A 21,278-nucleotide genomic window follows, 5' to 3' on the forward strand; every position below is an offset into this window, starting at 1 on the left:
CGTTACATTAGAGATTTACAGTACAGGTGAGGACCTATGGGCTCGGCGTTACATTAGAGATTTACAGTACAGACGAGGACTGGTCGGTCTGGTGTTACATTAGAGATTTACAGTACAGGCGAGGACCGACGGGTTTGGCGTTACATTAGAGATTTACAGTACAGGCGAGGACCGATGGGCTCGGCGTTACATTAGAGATTTACAGTACAGGCGAGGACCGACGGGTTTGGCGTTACATTAGAGATTTACAGTACAGACGAGGACAGATGGGCTCGGTGTTACATTAGAGATTTACAGTACAGGTGAGGACCGATGGGCTCGGCGTTACATTAGAGATTTACAGTACAGGCGAGGACAGATGGGCTCGGCGTTACATTAGAGATTTACAGTACAGGCGAGGTCCGATGGGTCTGGCGTTACATTAGAGATTTACAGTACAGGCGAGGACCGATGGGCTCGGCGTTACATTAGAGATTTACAGTACAGGCGAGGACCGATGGGTCTGGCGTTACATTAGAGATTTACAATACAGGCGAGGACCGATGGGCTCGGTGTTACATTAGAGATTTACAGTACAGGTGAGGACCGATGGGTCTGGTGTTACATTAGAGATTTACAGTACAGGCGAGGACCGATGGGCTCGGTGTTACATTAGAGATTTACAGTACAGGCGAGGACCGATGGGTCTGGTGTTACATTAGAGATTTACAGTACAGGCGAGGACCGATGGGTTTGGCGTTACATTAGAGATTTACAGTACAGACGAGGACTGGTCGGTCTGGTGTTACATTAGAGATTTACAGTACAGGTGAGGACTGATGGGCTCGGCGTTACATTAGAGATTTACAGTACAGGCGAGGACCGACGGGTTTGGCGTTACATTAGAGATTTACAGTACAGGCGAGGACCGATGGGCTCGGCGTTACATTAGAGATTTACAGTACAGGCGAGGACCGGTCGGTCTGGCATTACATTAGAGATTTACAGTACAGGCGAGGACCGATGGGTCTGGTGTTACATTAGAGATTTACAGTACAGGTGAGGACCGATGGGCTCAGTGTTACATTAGAGATTTACAGTACAGGCGAGGACCGATGGGCTCGGCGTTACATTAGAGATTTACAGTACAGGCGAGGACCGATGGGTCTGGCGTTACATTAGAGATTTACAGTACAGGTGAGGACCGATGGGCTTGGCGTTACATTAGAGATTTACAGTACAGGCGAGGACCGACGGGTTTGGCGTTACATTAGAGATTTACAGTACAGACGAGGACTGGTCGGTCTGGTGTTACATTAGAGATTTACAGTACAGGCGAGGACAGATGGGCTCGGTGTTACATTAGAGATTTACAGTACAGGCGAGGACTGGTCGGTCTGGTGTTACATTAGAGATTTACAGTACAGACGAGGACTGGTCGGTCTGGTGTTACATTAGAGATTTACAGTACTGGCGAGGACCGACGGGTTTGGCGTTACATTAGAGATTTACAGTACAGGCGAGGACCGACGGGTTTGGCGTTACATTAGAGATTTACAGTACAGGCGAGGACCGATGGGTCTGTCGTTACATTAGAGATTTACAGTACAGGCGAGGACCGATGGGTTTGGCGTTACATTAGAGATTTACAGTACAGGCGAGGACCGACGGGTCTGGCGTTACATTAGAGATTTACAGTACAGGTGAGGACCGATGGGCTCGGCGTTACATTAGAGATTTACAGTACAGGCGAGGACCGATGGGTTCTGGTGTTACATTAGAGATTTACAGTACAGGTGAGGACCGATGGGCTCGGTGTTACATTAGAGATTTACAGTACAGACGAGGACTGGTCGGTCTGGTGTTACATTAGAGATTTACAGTACAGGCGAGGACCGACGGGTTTGGCGTTACATTAGAGATTTACAGTACAGGCGAGGACCGACGGGTTTGGCGTTACATTAGAGATTTACAGTACAGGCGAGGACCGACGGGTTTGGCGTTACATTAGAGATTTACAGTACAGGCGAGGACCGATGGGCTCGGCGTTACATTAGAGATTTACAGTACAGGCGAGGACCGACGGGTTTGGCGTTTCATTAGAGATTTACAGTACAGACGAGGACAGATGGGCTCGGTGTTACATTAGAGATTTACAGTACAGGTGAGGACCGATGGGCTCGGCGTTACATTAGAGATTTACAGTACAGGCGAGGACAGATGGGCTCGGCGTTACATTAGAGATTTACAGTACAGGCGAGGACCGATGGGTCTGGCGTTACATTAGAGATTTACAGTACAGGCGAGGACCGATGGGCTCGGCGTTACATTAGAGATTTACAGTACAGGCGAGGACCGATGGGTCTGGCGTTACATTAGAGATTTACAATACAGGCGAGGACCGATGGGCTCGGTGTTACATTAGAGATTTACAGTACAGGTGAGGACCGATGGGTCTGGTGTTACATTAGAGATTTACAGTACAGGCGAGGACCGATGGGCTCGGTGTTACATTAGAGATTTACAGTACAGGCGAGGACCGATGGGTCTGGTGTTACATTAGAGATTTACAGTACAGGCGAGGACCGATGGGTTTGGCGTTACATTAGAGATTTACAGTACAGACGAGGACTGGTCGGTCTGGTGTTACATTAGAGATTTACAGTACAGGCGAGGACTGATGGGCTCGGCGTTACATTAGAGATTTACAGTACAGGCGAGGACCGACGGATTTGGCGTTACATTAGAGATTTACAGTACAGGCGAGGACCGATGGGCTCGGCGTTACATTAGAGATTTACAGTACAGGCGAGGACCGATGGGTCTGGTGTTACATTAGAGATTTACAGTACAGGCGAGGACCGACGGGTTTGGCGTTACATTAGAGATTTACAGTACAGACGAGGACTGGTCGGTCTGGTGTTACATTAGAGATTTACAGTACAGGCGAGGACTGATGGGCTCGGCGTTACATTAGAGATTTACAGTACAGGCGAGGACCGACGGGTTTGGCGTTACATTAGAGATTTACAGTACAGGCGAGGACCGGTCGGTCTGGCATTACATTAGAGATTTACAGTACAGGCGAGGACCGATGGGTCTGGTGTTACATTAGAGATTTACAGAACAGGTGAGGACCGATGGGCTCGGTGTTACATTAGAGATTTACAGTACAGGCGAGGACCGATGGGCTCGGCGTTACATTAGAGATTTACAGTACAGGCGTGGACCGACGGGTTTGGCGTTACATTAGAGATTTACAGTACAGGCGAGGACCGATGGGCTCGGCGTTACATTAGAGATTTACAGTACAGGCGAGGACCGATGGGCTCGGCGTTACATTAGAGATTTACAGTACAGGCGAGGACCGATGGGCTCGGCGTTACATTAGAGATTTACAGTACAGGCGAGGACCTATGGGCTCGGCGTTACATTAGAGATTTACAGTACAGGCGAGGACCGATGGGCTCGGCGATTCATTAGCGATTTACAGTACAGGCGAGGACCGACGGGCTCGGCGTTACATTAGAGATTTACAGTACAGGCGAGGACCGACGGGTTTGGCGTTACATTACAGATTTACAGTACAGGTGAGGACCGATGGGCTCGGCGTTACATTAGAGATTTACAGTACAGGCGAGGACCGACGGGTTTGGCGTTACATTAGAGATTTACAGTACAGACGAGGACTGGTCGGTCTGGTGTTACATTAGAGATTTACAGTACAGGCGAGGACAGATGGGCTCGGTGTTACATTAGAGATTTACAGTACAGACGAGGACTGGTCGGTCTGGTGTTACATTAGAGATTTACAGTACAGACGAGGACTGGTCGGTCTGGTGTTACATTAGAGATTTACAGTACAGGCGAGGACCGACGGGTTTGGCGTTACATTAGAGATTTACAGTACAGGCGAGGACCGACGGGTTTGGCTTTACATTAGAGATTTACAGTACAGGCGAGGACTGATGGGCTCGGCGTTACATTAGAGATTTACAGTACAGGCGAGGACCGACGGGTTTGGCGTTACATTAGAGATTTACAGTACAGGTGAGGACCTATGGGCTCGGCGTTACATTAGAGATTTACAGTACAGACGAGGACTGGTCGGTCTGGTGTTACATTAGAGATTTACAGTACAGGTTAGGACCGACGGGTTTGGCGTTACATTTGAGATTTACAGTACAGGCGAGGACCGACGGGTTTGGCGTTACATTAGAGATTTACAGTACAGGCGAGGACCGATGGGCTCGGCGTTACATTAGAGATTTACAGTACAGGCGAGGACCGACGGGTTTGGCGTTACATTAGAGATTTACAGTACAGACGAGGACAGATGGGCTCGGTGTTACATTAGAGATTTACAGTACAGGCGAGGTCCGATGGGTCTGGCGTTACATTAGAGATTTACAGTACAGGCGAGGACCGATGGGCTCGGCGTTACATTAGAGATTTACAGTACAGGCGAGGACCGATGGGTCTGGCGTTACATTAGAGATTTACAATACAGGCGAGGACCGATGGGCTCGGTGTTACATTAGAGATTTACAGTACAGGTGAGGACCGATGGGTCTGGTGTTACATTAGAGATTTACAGTACAGGCGAGGACCGATGGGCTCGGTGTTACATTAGAGATTTACAGTACAGGCGAGGACCGATGGGTCTGGTGTTACATTAGAGATTTACAGTACAGGCGAGGACCGATGGGTTTGGCGTTACATTAGAGATTTACAGTACAGACGAGGACTGGTCGGTCTGGTGTTACATTAGAGATTTACAGTACAGGTGAGGACTGATGGGCTCGGCGTTACATTAGAGATTTACAGTACAGGCGAGGACCGACGGGTTTGGCGTTACATTAGAGATTTACAGTACAGGCGAGGACCGATGGGCTCGGCGTTACATTAGAGATTTACAGTACAGGCGAGGACCGGTCGGTCTGGCATTACATTAGAGATTTACAGTACAGGCGAGGACCGATGGGTCTGGTGTTACATTAGAGATTTACAGTACAGGTGAGGACCGATGGGCTCAGTGTTACATTAGAGATTTACAGTACAGGCGAGGACCGATGGGCTCGGCGTTACATTAGAGATTTACAGTACAGGCGAGGACCGATGGGTCTGGCGTTACATTAGAGATTTACAGTACAGGCGAGGACCGATGGGCTCGGCATTACATTAGAGATTTACAGTACAGACGAGGACTGGTCGGTCTGGTGTTACATTTGAGATTTACAGTACAGGCGAGGACAGATGGACTCGGCGTTACATTAGAGATTTACAGTACAGGTGAGGACCGATGGGCTGGGCGTTACATTAGAGATTTACAGTACAGGCGAGGACCGATGGGTCTGGCGTTACATTAGAGATTTACAGTACAGGCGAGGGCCGATGGGCTCGGCATTACATTAGAGATTTACAGTACAGGCGAGGACCGATGGGTCTGGCGTTACATTAGAGATTTACAGTACAGGCGAGGACCGATGGGCTCGGCGTTACATTAGAGATTTACAGTACAGGCGAGGACCGATGGGTTTGGCGTTACATTAGAGTTTTACAGTACAGACGAGGACTGGTCGGTCTGGTGTTACATTTGAGATTTACAGTACAGGCGAGGACAGATGGACTCGGTGTTACTTTAGAGATTTACAGTACAGGCGAGGACCGATGGGCTCGGCGTTATATTAGAGATTTACAGTACAGGTGAGGACCGATGGGCTCGGCGTTACATTAGAGATTTACAGTACAGGCGAGGACCGATGGGTCTGGCGTTACATTAGAGATTTACAGTACAGACGAGGACTGGTCGGTCTGGTGTTACATTAGAGATTTACAGTACAGGCGAGGACAGATGGGCTCGGTGTTACATTAGAGATTTACAGTACAGGCGAGGACTGATGGGTCTGGCGTTACATTAGAGATTTACAGTACAGGCGAGGACTGGTCGGTCTGGTGTTACATTACAGATTTACAGTACAGGCGAGGACAGATGGGCTCGGTGTTACATTAGAGATTTACAGTACAGGTGAGGACCGATGGGCTCGGCGTTACATTAGAGATTTACAGTACAGGCGAGGACCGATGGGCTCGGCGTTACATTAGAGATTTACAGTACAGGCGAGGACCGATGGGTCTGGCGTTACATTAGAGATTTACAGTACAGGCGAGGACCGATGGGTCTGGCGTTACATTAGAGAATTACAGTACAGGCGAGGACCGATGGGCTCGGAGTGAAATTAGTGATTTACAGTACAGGCGAGGACCAGTCGGTCTGGCGTTACATTAAAGATTTACAGAACAGGCGAGGACCGGTTGGTCTGGCGTTACATTAGAGATTTACAGTACAGGCGAGGACCGATGGGCTTGGCGTTAAACTACAGATTTACAGTACAGGCTAGGACTGATGGGCTCAGGGTTACATTAGAGATTTACAGTACAGGCGAGGACCGATGGGCTCGGTGTTACATTAGAGATTTACAGTACAGGCGAGGACCAATGGGCTCGGCGTTGCATTAGAGATTTACTGTACAGGCGAGGACCGATGGGCTAGGCGTTACATTAGAGATTTACAGTACAGGCGAGGACCGGTCGGTCTGGCATTACATTAGAGATTTACAGTACAGGCTAGGACCGACGGGTTTGGCGTTACATTAGAGATTTACAGTACAGGCGAGGACAGACGGGCTAGGCGTTACATTAGTGATTTACAGTACAGGTGAGGGCAGACGGGCTCGGCCTCACATTAGTGATTTTCAGTACAGGCGTGGACCGATGGGCCTGGTGTTACAGCTGAGACTCACTGTACAGGCGAGGACCGGTCTGTCTGGCGTTAAATTAGAGATTTACAGTACAGGCGAGGACCGGTGGGTCTGTCGTTACATTAGAGATTTACAGTACAGGCGAGGACCGATGGGCTCGGCGTTACATTAGAGATTTACAGTACCGGCGAGGACCGATGTGCTCCGTGTTACATTAGTGATTTTCAGTACAGGCGAGGACCGACGGGCTCGGCGTTACATTAGAGATTTATAGTACAGGCGAGGACCGATGGGCTCGGCGTTACATTAGAGATTTACAGTACAGGCGAGGACCGATGGGCCTGGTGTTACAGCTGAGACTCACAGTACAGGCGAGGTCCGGTCGGTCTGGCGTTACATTAGAGATTTATAGTACAGGCGAGGACCGATGGGTCTGGTGTTACATTAGAGATTTACAGTACAGGCGAGGACAGATGGGCTCGGCGTTACATTAGAGATTTACAGTACAGGCAAGGACAGGTCAGTCTGGTGTTACATTAAAGATTTACAGTACAGGCAAGGACCGGTTGGTCTGGCATTACATTAGAGATTTACAGTACAGGCGATGACCGATGGGTCTGGTGTTACCTTAGAGATTTACAGTACAGGCGAGGACAGATGGGCTCGGTGTTACATTAGAGATTTGCCGTACAGGCGAGGACCGATGGGTCTGGTGTTACATTAGAGATTTACATTACAGGCGAGGACCGATGGGTCTGGCGTTACATTAGAGATTTACAGTACAGGCGAGGACCAATGGGCTCGGCGTTACATTCGAGATTTACAGTACAGGCGAGGACCGGTCGGTCTGGTGTTACCTTAGAGATTTACAGTACAGGCGAGGACAGATGGGCTCGGTGTTACATTAGAGATTTGCCGTACAGGCGAGGACCGATGGGTCTGGTGTTACATTAGAGATTTACATTACAGGCGAGGACCGATGGGTCTGGCGTTACATTAGAGATTTACAGTACAGGCGAGGACCAATGGGCTCGGCGTTACATTAGAGATTTACAGTACAGGTGAGGACCGACGGGCTCGGCGTTACATTAGAGATTTACAGTACAGACGAGGACCGATGGGCTCGGCGTTACATTAGAGATTTCCAGTACAGGCGAGGACCGATGGGCTCGGTGTTACATTAGAGATTTACAGTACAGGTGAGGACCGACGGGTTTGGCGTTACATTAGAGATTTACAGTACAGGTGAGGACCGACGGGTTTGGCGTTACATTAGAGATTTACAGTACAGGTGAGGACCCTTGGGCTAGGCGTTACATTAGAGATTTACAGTACAGGCGAGGACCAACGGGCTCGGCGTTACATTAGAGATTTACAGTACAGATGAGGACCGATGGGCTCGGCGTTACATTAGAGATTTACAGTACAGGCGAGGACCGGTCGGTCTGGCGTTATATTAGAGATTTACAATACAGGCGAGGACCGATGGGCTCGGCGTTACATTAGAGATTTACAGTACAGGCGAGGACCGATGGGCTTGGCGTTACATTAGAGATTTACAGTACAGGCGAGGACCGATGGGGGCGTTACATTAGAGATTTACAGTACAGGCGATAACCGGTCGGTCTGGCGTTACGTTAGAGATTTACAGTACAGGCGAGGACCGGTCGGTCTGGCGTTACTTTAGAGATTTACAGTACAGGCGAGGACCGACGGGCTCGGCGTTACATTAGAGATTTACAGTACAGGCGAGGACCGATGGGGGCGTTACATTAGAGATTTACAGTACAGGCGAGGACCGACGGGTTTGGCGTTACGTTAGAGATTTACAGTACAGGCGAGGACCGACGGGCTCGGCGTTACATTAGAGATTTACAGTACCGGCGAGGACCGACGGGTTTGGCGTTACATTACAGATTTACAGTACAGGTGAGGACCGATGGGCTCGGCATTACATTAGAGATTTACAGTACAGGCAAGGACCGGTTGGTCTGGCGTTACATTAGAGATTTACAGTACAGGCGATGACCGATGGGTCTGGTGTTACAGTGGAGACCCACAGTACAGGCGAGGACCGATGGGCTCGGTGTTACATTAGAGATTTACAGTACAGGCGAGGACCGGTCGGTCTGGTGTTACCTTAGAGATTTACAGTACAGGCGAGGACAGATGGGCTCGGTGTTACATTAGAGATTTGCCGTACAGGCGAGGACCGATGGGTCTGGTGTTACATTAGAGATTTACATTACAGGCGAGGACCGATGGGTCTGGCGTTACATTAGAGATTTACAGTACAGGCGAGGACCAATGGGCTCGGCGTTACATTAGAGATTTACAGTACAGGCGAGGACCGGTCGGTCTGGTGTTACCTTAGAGATTTACAGTACAGGCGAGGACAGATGGGCTCGGTGTTACATTAGAGATTTGCCGTACAGGCGAGGACCGATGGGTCTGGTGTTACATTAGAGATTTACATTACAGGCGAGGACCGATGGGTCTGGCGTTACATTAGAGATTTACAGTACAGGCGAGGACCAATGGGCTCGGCGTTACATTAGAGATTTACAGTACAGGTGAGGACCGACGGGTTTGGCGTTACATTAGAGATTTACAGTACAGGCGAGGACCGATGGGCTCGGCGTTACATAAGAGATTTACAGTACAGACGAGGACCGATGGGCTCGGCGTTACATTAGAGATTTCCAGTACAGGCGAGGACCGATGGGATCGGTGTTACATTAGAGATTTACAGTACAGGTGAGGACCGACGGGTTTGGCGTTACATTAGAGATTTACAGTACAGGTGAGGACCGACGGGTTTGGCGTTACATTAGAGATTTACAGTACAGGTGAGGACCGATGGGCTAGGCGTTACATTAGAGATTTACAGTACAGGCGAGGACCAACGGGCTCGGCGTTACATTAGAGATTTACAGTACAGATGAGGACCGATGGGCTCGGCGTTACATTAGAGATTTACAGTACAGGCGAGGACCGGTCGGTCTGGCGTTATATTAGAGATTTACAATACAGGCGAGGACCGATGGGCTCGGCGTTACATTAGAGATTTACAGTACAGGCGAGGACCGATGGGCTTGGCGTTACATTAGAGATTTACAGTACAGGCGAGGACCGATGGGGGCGTTACATTAGAGATTTACAGTACAGGCGATAACCGGTCGGTCTGGCGTTACGTTAGAGATTTACAGTACAGGCGAGGACCGGTCGGTCTGGCGTTACTTTAGAGATTTACAGTACAGGCGAGGACCGACGGGCTCGGTGTTACATTAGAGATTTACAGTACAGGCGAGGACCGATGGGCTTGGCGTTACATTAGAGATTTACAGTACAGGCGAGGACCGATGGGGGCGTTACATTAGAGATTTACAGTACAGGCGATAACCGGTCGGTCTGGCGTTACGTTAGAGATTTACAGTACAGGCGAGGACCGGTCGGTCTGGCGTTACTTTAGAGATTTACAGTACAGGCGAGGACCGACGGGCTCGGCGTTACATTAGAGATTTACAGTACCGGCGAGGACCGACGGGTTTGGCGTTACGTTAGAGATTTACAGTACAGGCGAGGACCGACGGGCTCGGCGTTACATTAGAGATTTACAGTACCGGCGAGGACCGACGGGTTTGGCGTTACATTACAGATTTACAGTACAGGTGAGGACCGATGGGCTCGGCATTACATTAGAGATTTACAGTACAGGCGAGGACCGACGGGTTTGGCGTTACATTAGAGATTTACAGTACAGACGAGGACTGGTCGGTCTGGTGTTACATTAGAGATTTACAGTACAGGCGAGGACCGACGGGTTTGGCGTTACATTAGAGATGTACAGTACAGGCGAGGACCGACGGGTTTGTCGTTACATTAGAGATTTACAGTACAGGCGAGGACTGATGGGCTCGGCGTTACATTAGAGATTTACAGTACAGGCGAGGACCGACGGGTTTGGCGTTACATTAGAGATTTACAGTACAGGCGAGGACCGATGGGTCTGGTGTTACATTAGAGATTTACAGTACAGGCGAGGACCGATGGGTCTGGCGTTACATTAGAGATTTACAGTACAGGCGAGGACCGATGGGCTCGGCGTTACATTAGAGATTTACAGTACAGGCGAGGACCGATGGGTCTGGCGTTACATTAGAGATTTACAGTACAGGCGAGGACCGATGGGCTCGGTGTTACATTAGAGATTTACAGTACAGACAAGGACTGGTCGGTCTGGTGTTACATTAGAGATTTACAGTACAGGCGAGGACTGATGGGCTCGGCGTTACATTAGAGATTTACAGTACAGGCGAGGACCGATGGGCTCGGCGTTACATTAGAGATTTACTGTACAGGCGAGGACTGATGGGCTCGGCGTTACATTAGAGATTTACAGTACAGACGAGGACTGGTCGGTCTGGTGTTACATTTGAGATTTACAGTACAGGTGAGGACCGATGGGCTCGGCGTTACATTAGAGATTTACAGTACAGGCGAGGACCGATTGGCTCGGCGTTACATTAGATATTTACAGTACAGGCGAGGACCGATGGGTCTGGCGTTACATTAGAGATTTACAGTACAGGCGAGGACCGATGGGCTCGGCGTTACATTAGAGATTTACAGTACAGGCGAGGACCGACGGGCTCGGCGTTACATTAGAGATTTACAGTACAGGCGAGGACCGATGGGCTCGGCGTTACATTAGAGATTTACAGTACAGGTGAGGACCGATGGGCTCGGTGTTACATTAGAGTTTTACAGTACAGGCGAGGACTGATGGGTCTGGCGTTACATTAGAGATTTACAGTACAGGCGAGGACTGGTCGGTCTGGTGTTACATTAGAGATTTACAGTACAGGCGAGGACAGATGGGCTCGGTGTTACATTAGAGATTTACAGTACAGGTGAGGACCGATGGGTCTGGCGTTACATTAGAGATTTACAGTACAGGCGAGGACCGATGGGCTCGGCGTTACATTAGAGATTTACAGTACAGGCGAGGACCGATGGGTCTGGCGTTACATTAGAGATTTACAGTACAGGCGAGGACCGATGGGCTCGGCGTTACATTAGAGATTTACAGTACAGGCGAGGACCGACGGGCTCGGCGTTACATTAGAGATTTACAGTACAGGCGAGGACCGATGGGCTCGGCGTTACATTAGAGATTTACAGTACAGGTGAGGACCGATGGGCTCGGTGTTACATTAGAGTTTTACAGTACAGGCGAGGACTGATGGGTCTGGCGTTACATTAGAGATTTACAGTACAGGCGAGGACTGGTCGGTCTGGTGTTACATTAGAGATTTACAGTACAGGCGAGGACAGATGGGCTCGGTGTTACATTAGAGATTTACAGTACAGGTGAGGACCGATGGTCTCGGCGTTACATTAGAGATTTACAGTACAGGCGAGGACCGATGGGTTCGGCGTTACATTAGAGATTTACAGTACAGGCGAGGACCGATGGGTCTGGCGTTACATTAGAGATTTACAGTACAGGCGAGGACCGATGGGCTCGGCGTTACATTAGAGATTTACAGTACAGGCGAGGACCGATGGGTCTGGCGTTACATTAGAGAATTACAGTACAGGCGAGGACCGATGGGCTCGGAGTGAAATTAGTGATTTACAGTACAGTCGAGGACCAGTCGGTCTGGCGTTACATTAAAGATTTACAGTACAGGCGAGGACCGGTCTGTCTGGCGTTACATTAGAGATTTACAGTACAGACGAGGACCGATGGGCTTGGCGTTACACTACAGATTTACAGTACAGGCTAGGACTGATGGGCTCAGGGTTACATTAGAGATTTACAGTACAGGCGAGGACCGATGGGCTCAGGGTTACATTAGAGATTTACAGTACAGGCGAGGACCAATGGGCTCGGCGTTGCATTAGAGATTTACTGTACAGGCGAGGACCGATGGGCTCAGGGTTACATTAGAGATTTACAGTACAGGCGAGGACCAATGGGCTCGGCGTTGCATTAGAGATTTACTGTACAGGCGAGGACCGATGGGCTCAGGGTTACATTAGAGATTTACAGTACAGGTGAGGGCAGACGGGCTCGGCCTCACATTAGTGATTTTCAGTACAGGCGTGGACCGATGGGCCTGGTGTTACAGCTGAGACTCACTGTACAGGCGAGGACCGGTCGGTCTGGCGTTACATTAGAGATTTACAGTACCGGCGTGGACCGATGTGCTCCGTGTTACATTAGTGATTTTCAGTACAGGCGAGGACCGACGGGCTCGGCGTTACATTAGAGATTTATAGTACAGGCGGGGACAGACGGGCTCGGCGTTACATTAGAGATTTACAGTACAGGCGAGGACCTATGGGCTCGGCGTTACATTAGAGATTTACAGTACAGGCGAGGACCGATGGGCTCGGCGTTACATTAGAGATTTACAGTACAGGCGAGGACCGGTGGGTCTGGCGTTACATTAGAGATTTACAGTACAGACGAGGACTGGTCGGTCTGGTGTTACGTTAGAGATTTACAGTACAGGCGAGGACTGATGTGCTCGGCGTTACATTAGAGATTTACAGTACAGGCGAGGACCGATGGGCTCGGCGTTACATTAGAGATTTACAGTACAGGTGAGGACTGATGGGCTCGGCGTTACATTAGTGATTTACAGTACAGGCGAGGACCGATGGGCCTGGTGTTACAGCTGAGACTCACAGTACAGGCGAGGACCGGTCGGTCTGGCGTTACATTAGAGATTTATAGTACAGGCGAGGACCGATGGGTCTGGTGTTACATTAGAGATTTACAGTACAGGCGAGGACAGACGGGCTCGGCGTTACATTAGAGATTTATAGTACAGGCGGGGACAGACGGGCTCGGCGTTACATTAGAGATTTACAGTACAGGCGAGGACCTATGGGCTCGGCGTTACATTAGAGATTTACAGTACAGGCGAGGACCGGTGGGTCTGGCGTTACATTAGAGATTTACAGTACAGACGAGGACTGGTCGGTCTGGTGTTACGTTAGAGATTTACAGTACAGGCGAGGACTGATGGGCTCGGCGTTACATTAGAGATTTACAGTACAGGCGAGGACCGATGGGCTCGGTGTTACATTAGAGATTTACAGTACAGGTGAGGACTGATGGGCTCGGCGTTACATTAGTGATTTACAGTACAGGCGAGGACCGATGGGCCTGGTGTTACAGCTGAGACTCACAGTACAGGCGAGGACCGGTCGGTCTGGCGTTACATTAGAGATTTATAGTACAGGCGAGGACCGATGGGTCTGGTGTTACATTAGAGATTTACAGTACAGGCGAGGACAGACGGGCTCGGCGTTACATTAGAGATTTACAGTACAGGCAAGGACAGGTCAGTCTGGTGTTACATTAAAGATTTACAGTACAGGCAAGGACCGGTTGGTCTGGCGTTCCATTAGAGATTTACAGTACAGGCGAGGACAGATGGGCTCGGCGTTACATTAGAGATTTACAGTACAGGCGAGGACCGATGGGCTCGGCGTTACATTAGAGATTTACAGTACAGGCGAGGACCGATGGGCTCGGTGTTACATTAGAGATTTACAGTACAGGCGAGGACCGACGGGTTTGGCGTTCCATTAGAGATTTACAGTACAGGCGAGGACAGATGGGCTCGGAGTTACGTTAGAGATTTACAGTACAGGCGAGGACCGATGGGCTCGGCGTTACATTAGAGATTTACAGTACAGGCGAGGACCGGTCAGTCTGGCGTTATATTAGAGATTTACAGTACAGGCGAGGACTGATGGGCTCGGCGTTACATTAGAGATTTACAGTACAGGCGAGGACCAACGGGCTCGGTGTTACATTAGAGATTTACAGTACAGGCGATAACCGGTCGGTCTGGCGTTACGTTAGAGATTTACAGTACAGGCGAGGACCGGTCGGTCTGGCGTTACTTTAGAGATTTACAGTACAGGCGAGGACCGACGGGCTCGGCGTTACATTAGAGATTTACAGTACAGGTGAGGACCAATGGGCTCAGCATTGATAATAACTTAGAGCCCTTTTCACACAGACCATGTCGTTCAAAATAATTTACAACAGGATAAAGTGCAAACATAAAAATAAAATGCAAAGATGTTAGTTAAAAGCTAGGTTAAATAAATAGGTTTTAAACTGGTGTTTAGAAATGTCAACTGAGTCCCGTCCCTTTGGGTGTTGAACTCCACATTCGGCAGAAGATCTGACAGCTTGAGCAGGATGATAGAAGAGAGTGATTCAGTGATGTACTCTTGTTCCAGACCATTCTGAGCTTTAAAAAGATACAGTATGAGATCTTTAAAAGATACAGGAGGCCAATGCACAGTAGCTAGGATGGGAATAATGTTCTCCTTCATCCTGGTTTTCATTAAGCAGCAATGAGTCGTGGGTCCTGTGGGTCTAGAGCAATTTGTCCACTCCAACCTTCAGACCCTGGTCTTGTTTGGTCTGTCTGCAGGTGGAAGAAGCAGTGGCTGTTCTACAGGCTCACCATGCTAAAGAAGACGCGCAGAGAATGGGAACGTTGAGCTGAGCAGGTGAGGCTGTCAGCTGTTTGGACTTTGCATTGAGCTTGCTTCCATCTGGACAGATGCTGGACCTTTCCCTGCATCCCCTCCCAATTCAACATGAGCATTTGATAAAGAAATGTACAGTGTACAGCCAGGCCATTCGGCCCAGCTGCTCCCTCCAGGTGCGTGTGCCCCTCGTGCCACTGCTGAATGTCCTTCTAGCCCCTTCCCTCATGAAGGTGAAGCAGACTCAATGAGCTGAATGGCCTAATTCTGTTCCTATGCCCGATGTCTCACGAACCTGTCCAAAGCCCCTTTGAAGACACGCTAACCCCCTAGATCTCTCCATGTGTACAGCAGTTCCATATTTAAACTTTGAATCAGATTCCTTCATGATGTTGGAGCCATCTGGCCATCAAGTGTAAGCCAGCTAAAAAAGCAATCCTATTAATCACATTCTCCCAATTATTTCTGTTCAATTTCCCTTTCACCTTTTCTCAAACACCCAGTAATCTTCTGCAGCTCGGTCAGCTTACACTCCTCAGCCCACACACCTTCGGGCTGGGGGAGGAAACTGAATACCCAGGGAAGTAGAGTGTGTAAACTCTGTACAGACAGCACCGGAGGGAGGTCAGAGATGCTGGCGCTGACATACCGTTTCGGCCTGTTACACCGGAGGGGATCAGAAATTCTGGAGTATAGATACCACTTCAACCTGTTACATTGGAGTGGGGTCAGAAATTCCAGGACTGAAATATTATTTTGACCTGTTGTATTGCTGTGATAGGGTTCATTGGTAAATTATATATTCAGAGATTTGTGTTTGCTGGTTAGTTGAGATATCTATTGTCTTGTGATCTGCCAACCCTTCCAACTTTGAACTACCCCATGGAAAGTCTTGCCTCTTTTTTTTTCTCAATATGGGAATAGGATTTTGTTGTGGTTGTATACAGTTAATATAACGTTTTATAGTACCAGTGAGCAGAAGATCAGGCACATCCATTTGGAAAACTGCACTCCTTGTCAGGAGTGAGTCATTTTTACAAATATGAGAAAGACATAATCCTGTCTTGTGGCTCAGTCTGTAAGGAAATTCTACGCTTTCCCCATGATTGTGTGGCTGTCCACAGTCCAGAGATGTACTGTTTTGGGTTGGTAAGAAGAGGACTTGTTCAGCTGTTGTTGCAGCTTGTGTTCTGATAAACCTGGCTCTGTTGGTGCCAGAACGTGTGGTGACACTTGTGGCTACCCCCAGCACATCCTTGGGTTTTGTTGGTTGATGCAAATGATGCATTTCACTGTATGTTTTCATGTACATGTGATAAAACTTAACTTTAGAAAGCAAAACCCACTGGTTGACTGTGGTTCGGGAAGCGAAGCCACCTTGTCCTAACAGCTCCTGGTCCCCAGGGTTTAGCTGCACCCTATATGGCAAATCTCAGGCGATGTGAAGAACTGCAACCTAACTGGTGTCAGCAAATTGAGGCATGAGCTTGCTTGTTGTGAGCCATTTGGCAAAGTAGCTCCACAGCATCAGCGCCCAGGGTTCAATTCCAGCCAGTGCCTGTAGGAGTTTGTACGTTCTCCCCGTTACCGCACGGGTTTCTGCTGGGTGCTCTGGTTTCCTCCCAAAGATGTCCGAGTTGGTAGGGTAACTGTGCCCATGGATGTAATTGGGCAGTGTCAGCTCGTTAGGCTGGGGCCGGTAACCGGTACATTTCTGAAAAGCAGGAGGAAATGCACATTATCACAGGGGGAACATGCAAACTCCTTACAGTTGTCAGAGTTTAACTCTGAACTGCAGCACGCCCCGAGCGGTAACAGCACGGCAGTAACTGCCACTCTACCGTGTGACCCCACTCTACCGTGTGACCCCACTCTACCGTGTGACCCCACTCACCGTGTGACCCCACTCTACCGTGTCACCCCACTCTACCGTGTCACCCCACTCACAGTGTCACCCCACTCTACCGTGTCACCCACCAGCTAACGGCTTTCTCATTTCTGCAGGAAAGCACCGGGACTCCAGGAAAACCGCTTCATGAAGGAAGAATCTTTTTTTTGGGGGGGGAGAGATAAAGTCCATTGGAATAAATTATGCATTTGATTTGAAGCCAAGATCAGTGGAAAACTGAGCACAGACTTTGAGGGGAATAAAAATCCTGCTGAGATTGTGTTGAATGGCTTCTACCCTTTCCTGTCCTAAATTTCCTTTAATAAATTACACTGAATGTGGCCCAGTGTGCTTTTGAGTTACTTCTCCATGTGAGGAAACAAGTTCTGAATAACACCCTGTGGTGAACTACATACACCTGTCTGGACATGCCCCCCCCCCCCCCACTGACTGCTCCTGTGGCTCCTCCCATGGACCCCGGTATAAAGGTGATTGGGGACTCCACTCCGGCCTCAGTCTCCAGGTGGTCAATTGCTGCTTGTTCTTTCTTCCAGCCAATAAAAGCCTATATCTCGCCTCACGTCTCCAAGAGTTATTGATGGTGCATCACACCCAACAAAAGCAAGTGGAAGCCTGCTCTTTGAGAGAGGGTTCAGGAGGCACTGATATTTCTTTGATGGGGGGAGTGGAATTTAATTTAACGTCTAAAATTTAATTTTGTGTTCACCAGGTGGTGATTACTGCTGGAGATTAACTTCTCACAGAGAAATGGAGGCTATGTGGGAGGTGAGGGTTTTATTAATATAACCATATAACATATAACAATCACAGCACGGAAACAGGCCATCTCGGCCCTCCTAGTCCGTGCCAAACTCTTAATCTCACCTAGTCCCACCTACCCGCACTCAGCCCATAACCCTCCACTCCTTTCCTGTCCATATACCTATCCAATTTTACCTTAAATGACACAACTGAACTGGCCTCTACTACTTCTACAGGAAGCTCATTCCACACAGCTATCACTCTCTGAGTAAAGAAATACCCCCTCGTGTTTCCCTTAAACTTCTGCCCTAAACTTAAACTTTTAATCTTGGAAGTTAAAAGTTTGGTACAACATTGTGGGCTGAAGAGCCTGAACAGGATTGTAATGTCATACGTTCATATTTAAACTGACCAGATCACTGAAGATCCAGTTTGATACCACTCCACTGCCTTACTATAAGCTGCTTTGAGATACTGTATCGACTCTCTTTACAATACTACAATTGAATCAACTTTCACTCTACCCTACCAGTGAATCCAGACCTGAACCGCACCCTCAATTACCCTCAGCTGCATTTTTTCCCTTTTCTGTTAACTTCATTCTGTGGCTTTGGCACGATCAAGAGTCCTCATCCAATGTTTCGCAGGGAGGGCTAGTATTTTGCTGAAGCCCCTGGTATCGAGTCTTTACCAAACACAGAAGTGGACGTCCTTGCACTTGGCCTGGGTGATGTACATTTGCTCTACCCCAAGCTGCCTTGAGTAACACACACAAAGCTCATCAGGTCAGGCAGCATCTATGGAAGGGAATAAACAGTTGACATATTGGAGTGAGATCCTTCATCAGGACTGGAAAAGGAAGGGGGAAGAAGTGTGGAGAGAGGGGAAGGAGTATAAGCTGGCGGGTGTAGGTTTGGAGTAGGTGAGATGATTGGGGGGGGGAGAAGAGATGAATGAAACTAGGCAGTGATGGATGTATGAGGAAAAGGGCTGAAGGAGGAGGAATCTGATAGGAGAGGACAGTATTCCCTTCCATGCATAATAGAAATGAGAGGAACCAGAGGCGTAAGAAGTGGTGAGAAGGTAACAAGTCTGGGGTGGGAGAGAAATTGACAGAAGCTAGAAATCGATGTTTATGCCATTATTGTGGAGGCTACTTAGGCAGAATAGGAGATTGCTCCTCCAACTTGAGTTTGGCCTCAAGCCAATAGAGTAGGCCATGGACCAACATGATGGAATGGGAATGTGTTTAAGTGCTGGTCAGAATCTTTTTGGTGGAGGAATATCTGGGCAGCAAATAGAACAATTATTACATAAAAACACAAAATGCCGGCAGAACTCAGCAGGCCAGACAGCATCTACGGGAGGAGGTAGTGATGACATTTCGGGCAGAAACCCTTCATCAGGAGGGCAGTATTCCAGCCTTTTATTATTATTCCAGCCTGCTTTCAATCCAAACCACTTCAGGGTCTGCTGTTACTCAGTTTTGTGGGAGTTTAGCGAAAAACTTTTCAGTCAGACTCAGCCTAGAAGAAATGGGAGCAACCTTTGTCTGAAGTCCGCCTCTCTTCTCTGGAGAGCTGGATGGTTATCACTGATATCTGGTTTCCTGATTCCATTTATCATTCATCTTCCTGTTTACTAGAGCTCCATTCCCTCTGGATATCTTCTTCTTCCTCTGCCGTTTACATTAGTCAGTCCACACTTGGAGCATTGTGAGCAGTTTTGGCCACCTTATCCAAGAAAGGATGTGCTGGCATTGCAGAGGGTCCAGAGGAGGTTCACTAGCACGAGCCTGGAAATGCAGCAAGGTAGTTAGTGAGGAGCACTTGATGGCTCTGGACCTGCAGTTGCTGGAGTTTAGAAGAATGGGGTGGGGGGTTAAAACTGAAAGGCCTTGATAGAGTGGATGTGGAGAAGATGTTTCCTATAGTAGGAGACTAGAACCAGAGGGTAGAGCTTTAGAATACAAGGATATCACTTTATTAACAAAGATGAGGAATTTCTTTAGCCAGATGGTGGTGAATCTATGGAATTTGTTGCCACAGTGGCTGTGGAGACCAGGACATTACTGATTGATTCCTGATTTGTAAGGGGGGGGTCAAAGGTTATGGGGAAAAGGCAGGAGACTGGGTTAAAAAGGATAATAAATCAGACATGGCAGAGCAGATTCAATTGCTGAGTGGCCTGATTCTGCTCCATTTCTTATAATTTTATAAATCAGCTTGATGGGATGGCAGAGACTTGATGGGCTGAATGGCCTAATTCTTTCTGCTTCTATCCTGTGGTGCTTTGTTGGACATTGTAGTCTGTGGCCATGAAATTGACCATATTTCTCCGTCAAAAGCTGTCCCTAGGATAGAATTTATTATAATGGGAATTTGCTGGGCAGAACATTGGCTGCCAAACTTTTGATAATAGTGGCCAGCAAGACCTTTGTCTTCACTGAGTGTTTTGGAATGCTCTTAAAACATGTTGTTCCAGGCTGGTTGTGCAGCCACAGCAGATTCGGGTCAGGGTGATTCACATTGGTAACCTTCCTCAAGGTGGCATCTATCAGAATTAGATTTAATATCACTGACATATGCTGAGAAATTTGTTGTTTGGCAGCAGTGCAGTGTAATATATAAACTATAAATTACAATTAAATATACATAACTTCTATGCATATACAAAATGTGTATGTTTTGTGTTTCTGTACAAGAGCCTCACGACACACACAATGTTTTAGGCACAGCTTCTTCCCCCTTACGCTATCAGACTTCTGTACGGTTTATAAAACTGTCACTATTTTCTCTTTGTGCACTAATTTTTATATTTCTCATTGTAATCTATAGGATTTTGTAATGTACTGCATTGTTCTGTAAAACAATGTAGGCAGCCGTCAATCCCAGGGGATCGTGGGTTTGTGCCACTGGTGGACTGTGTCCTCTCCAGGGAGCAAGCCTGGGTGGGAAGATTTGAAGAACCGGCCGTTGCCCATGCGGTGGGTTCCCCCTCTCCACGTCACTGATGTAGTCCAGGGGAAGGGCAAGCGCCGATACAGCTTGGCACCAGTGTCGATGCAGAGGTTGCCAGAGTGAAGTTGTAAATAACATCAAACTGCCTGAGGATCCCTGGCTCTGGATTTCTTCCTCGTGGTTTACTCCTTTCCCATGGGTGGGTAAGGCCGCAAGGCAGCGGAGGCGTAAAATCAGTTTTCCTTCTCCTAGGCTGCTGTCCCAGGCTGACAACCTCCCACCCCCCCCCCCCCCCACCACCCTGCCCGGAAAAAAAACAAATATCATGACCTATTCTGGTCATAATAAGCCTGACAATGAATGCAGTTTCAGCAATAGGTGAAGGTTTGGCAAATACTC

At 48.5% G+C, this 21,278-nt stretch overlaps 1 protein-coding gene across 2 annotated transcripts in view; it reads left to right on the forward strand.

Moving 5' to 3' along the window:
• The window catches only part of LOC132399996 (embryonic polyadenylate-binding protein-like), a 75,613-nt gene extending 57,893 nt beyond the window's left edge, over nucleotides 1-17,720 (forward strand). For both annotated transcript variants that reach the window (XM_059981023.1, XM_059981024.1), the window contains 2 exons: nucleotides 15,212-15,290; nucleotides 17,274-17,720. In XM_059981023.1, coding sequence (XP_059837006.1) covers nucleotides 15,212-15,286 — 75 coding nt within the window. In that variant the 3' untranslated portion in view covers nucleotides 15,287-15,290; nucleotides 17,274-17,720. The remainder of the gene's footprint in view (nucleotides 1-15,211; nucleotides 15,291-17,273) is intronic.
• Nucleotides 17,721-21,278: the final 3,558 nt, after the last annotated feature.

Source organism: Hypanus sabinus, chromosome 9, assembly GCF_030144855.1.
Source record: "Hypanus sabinus isolate sHypSab1 chromosome 9, sHypSab1.hap1, whole genome shotgun sequence".
NCBI lineage: Eukaryota > Metazoa > Chordata > Chondrichthyes > Myliobatiformes > Dasyatidae > Hypanus > Hypanus sabinus.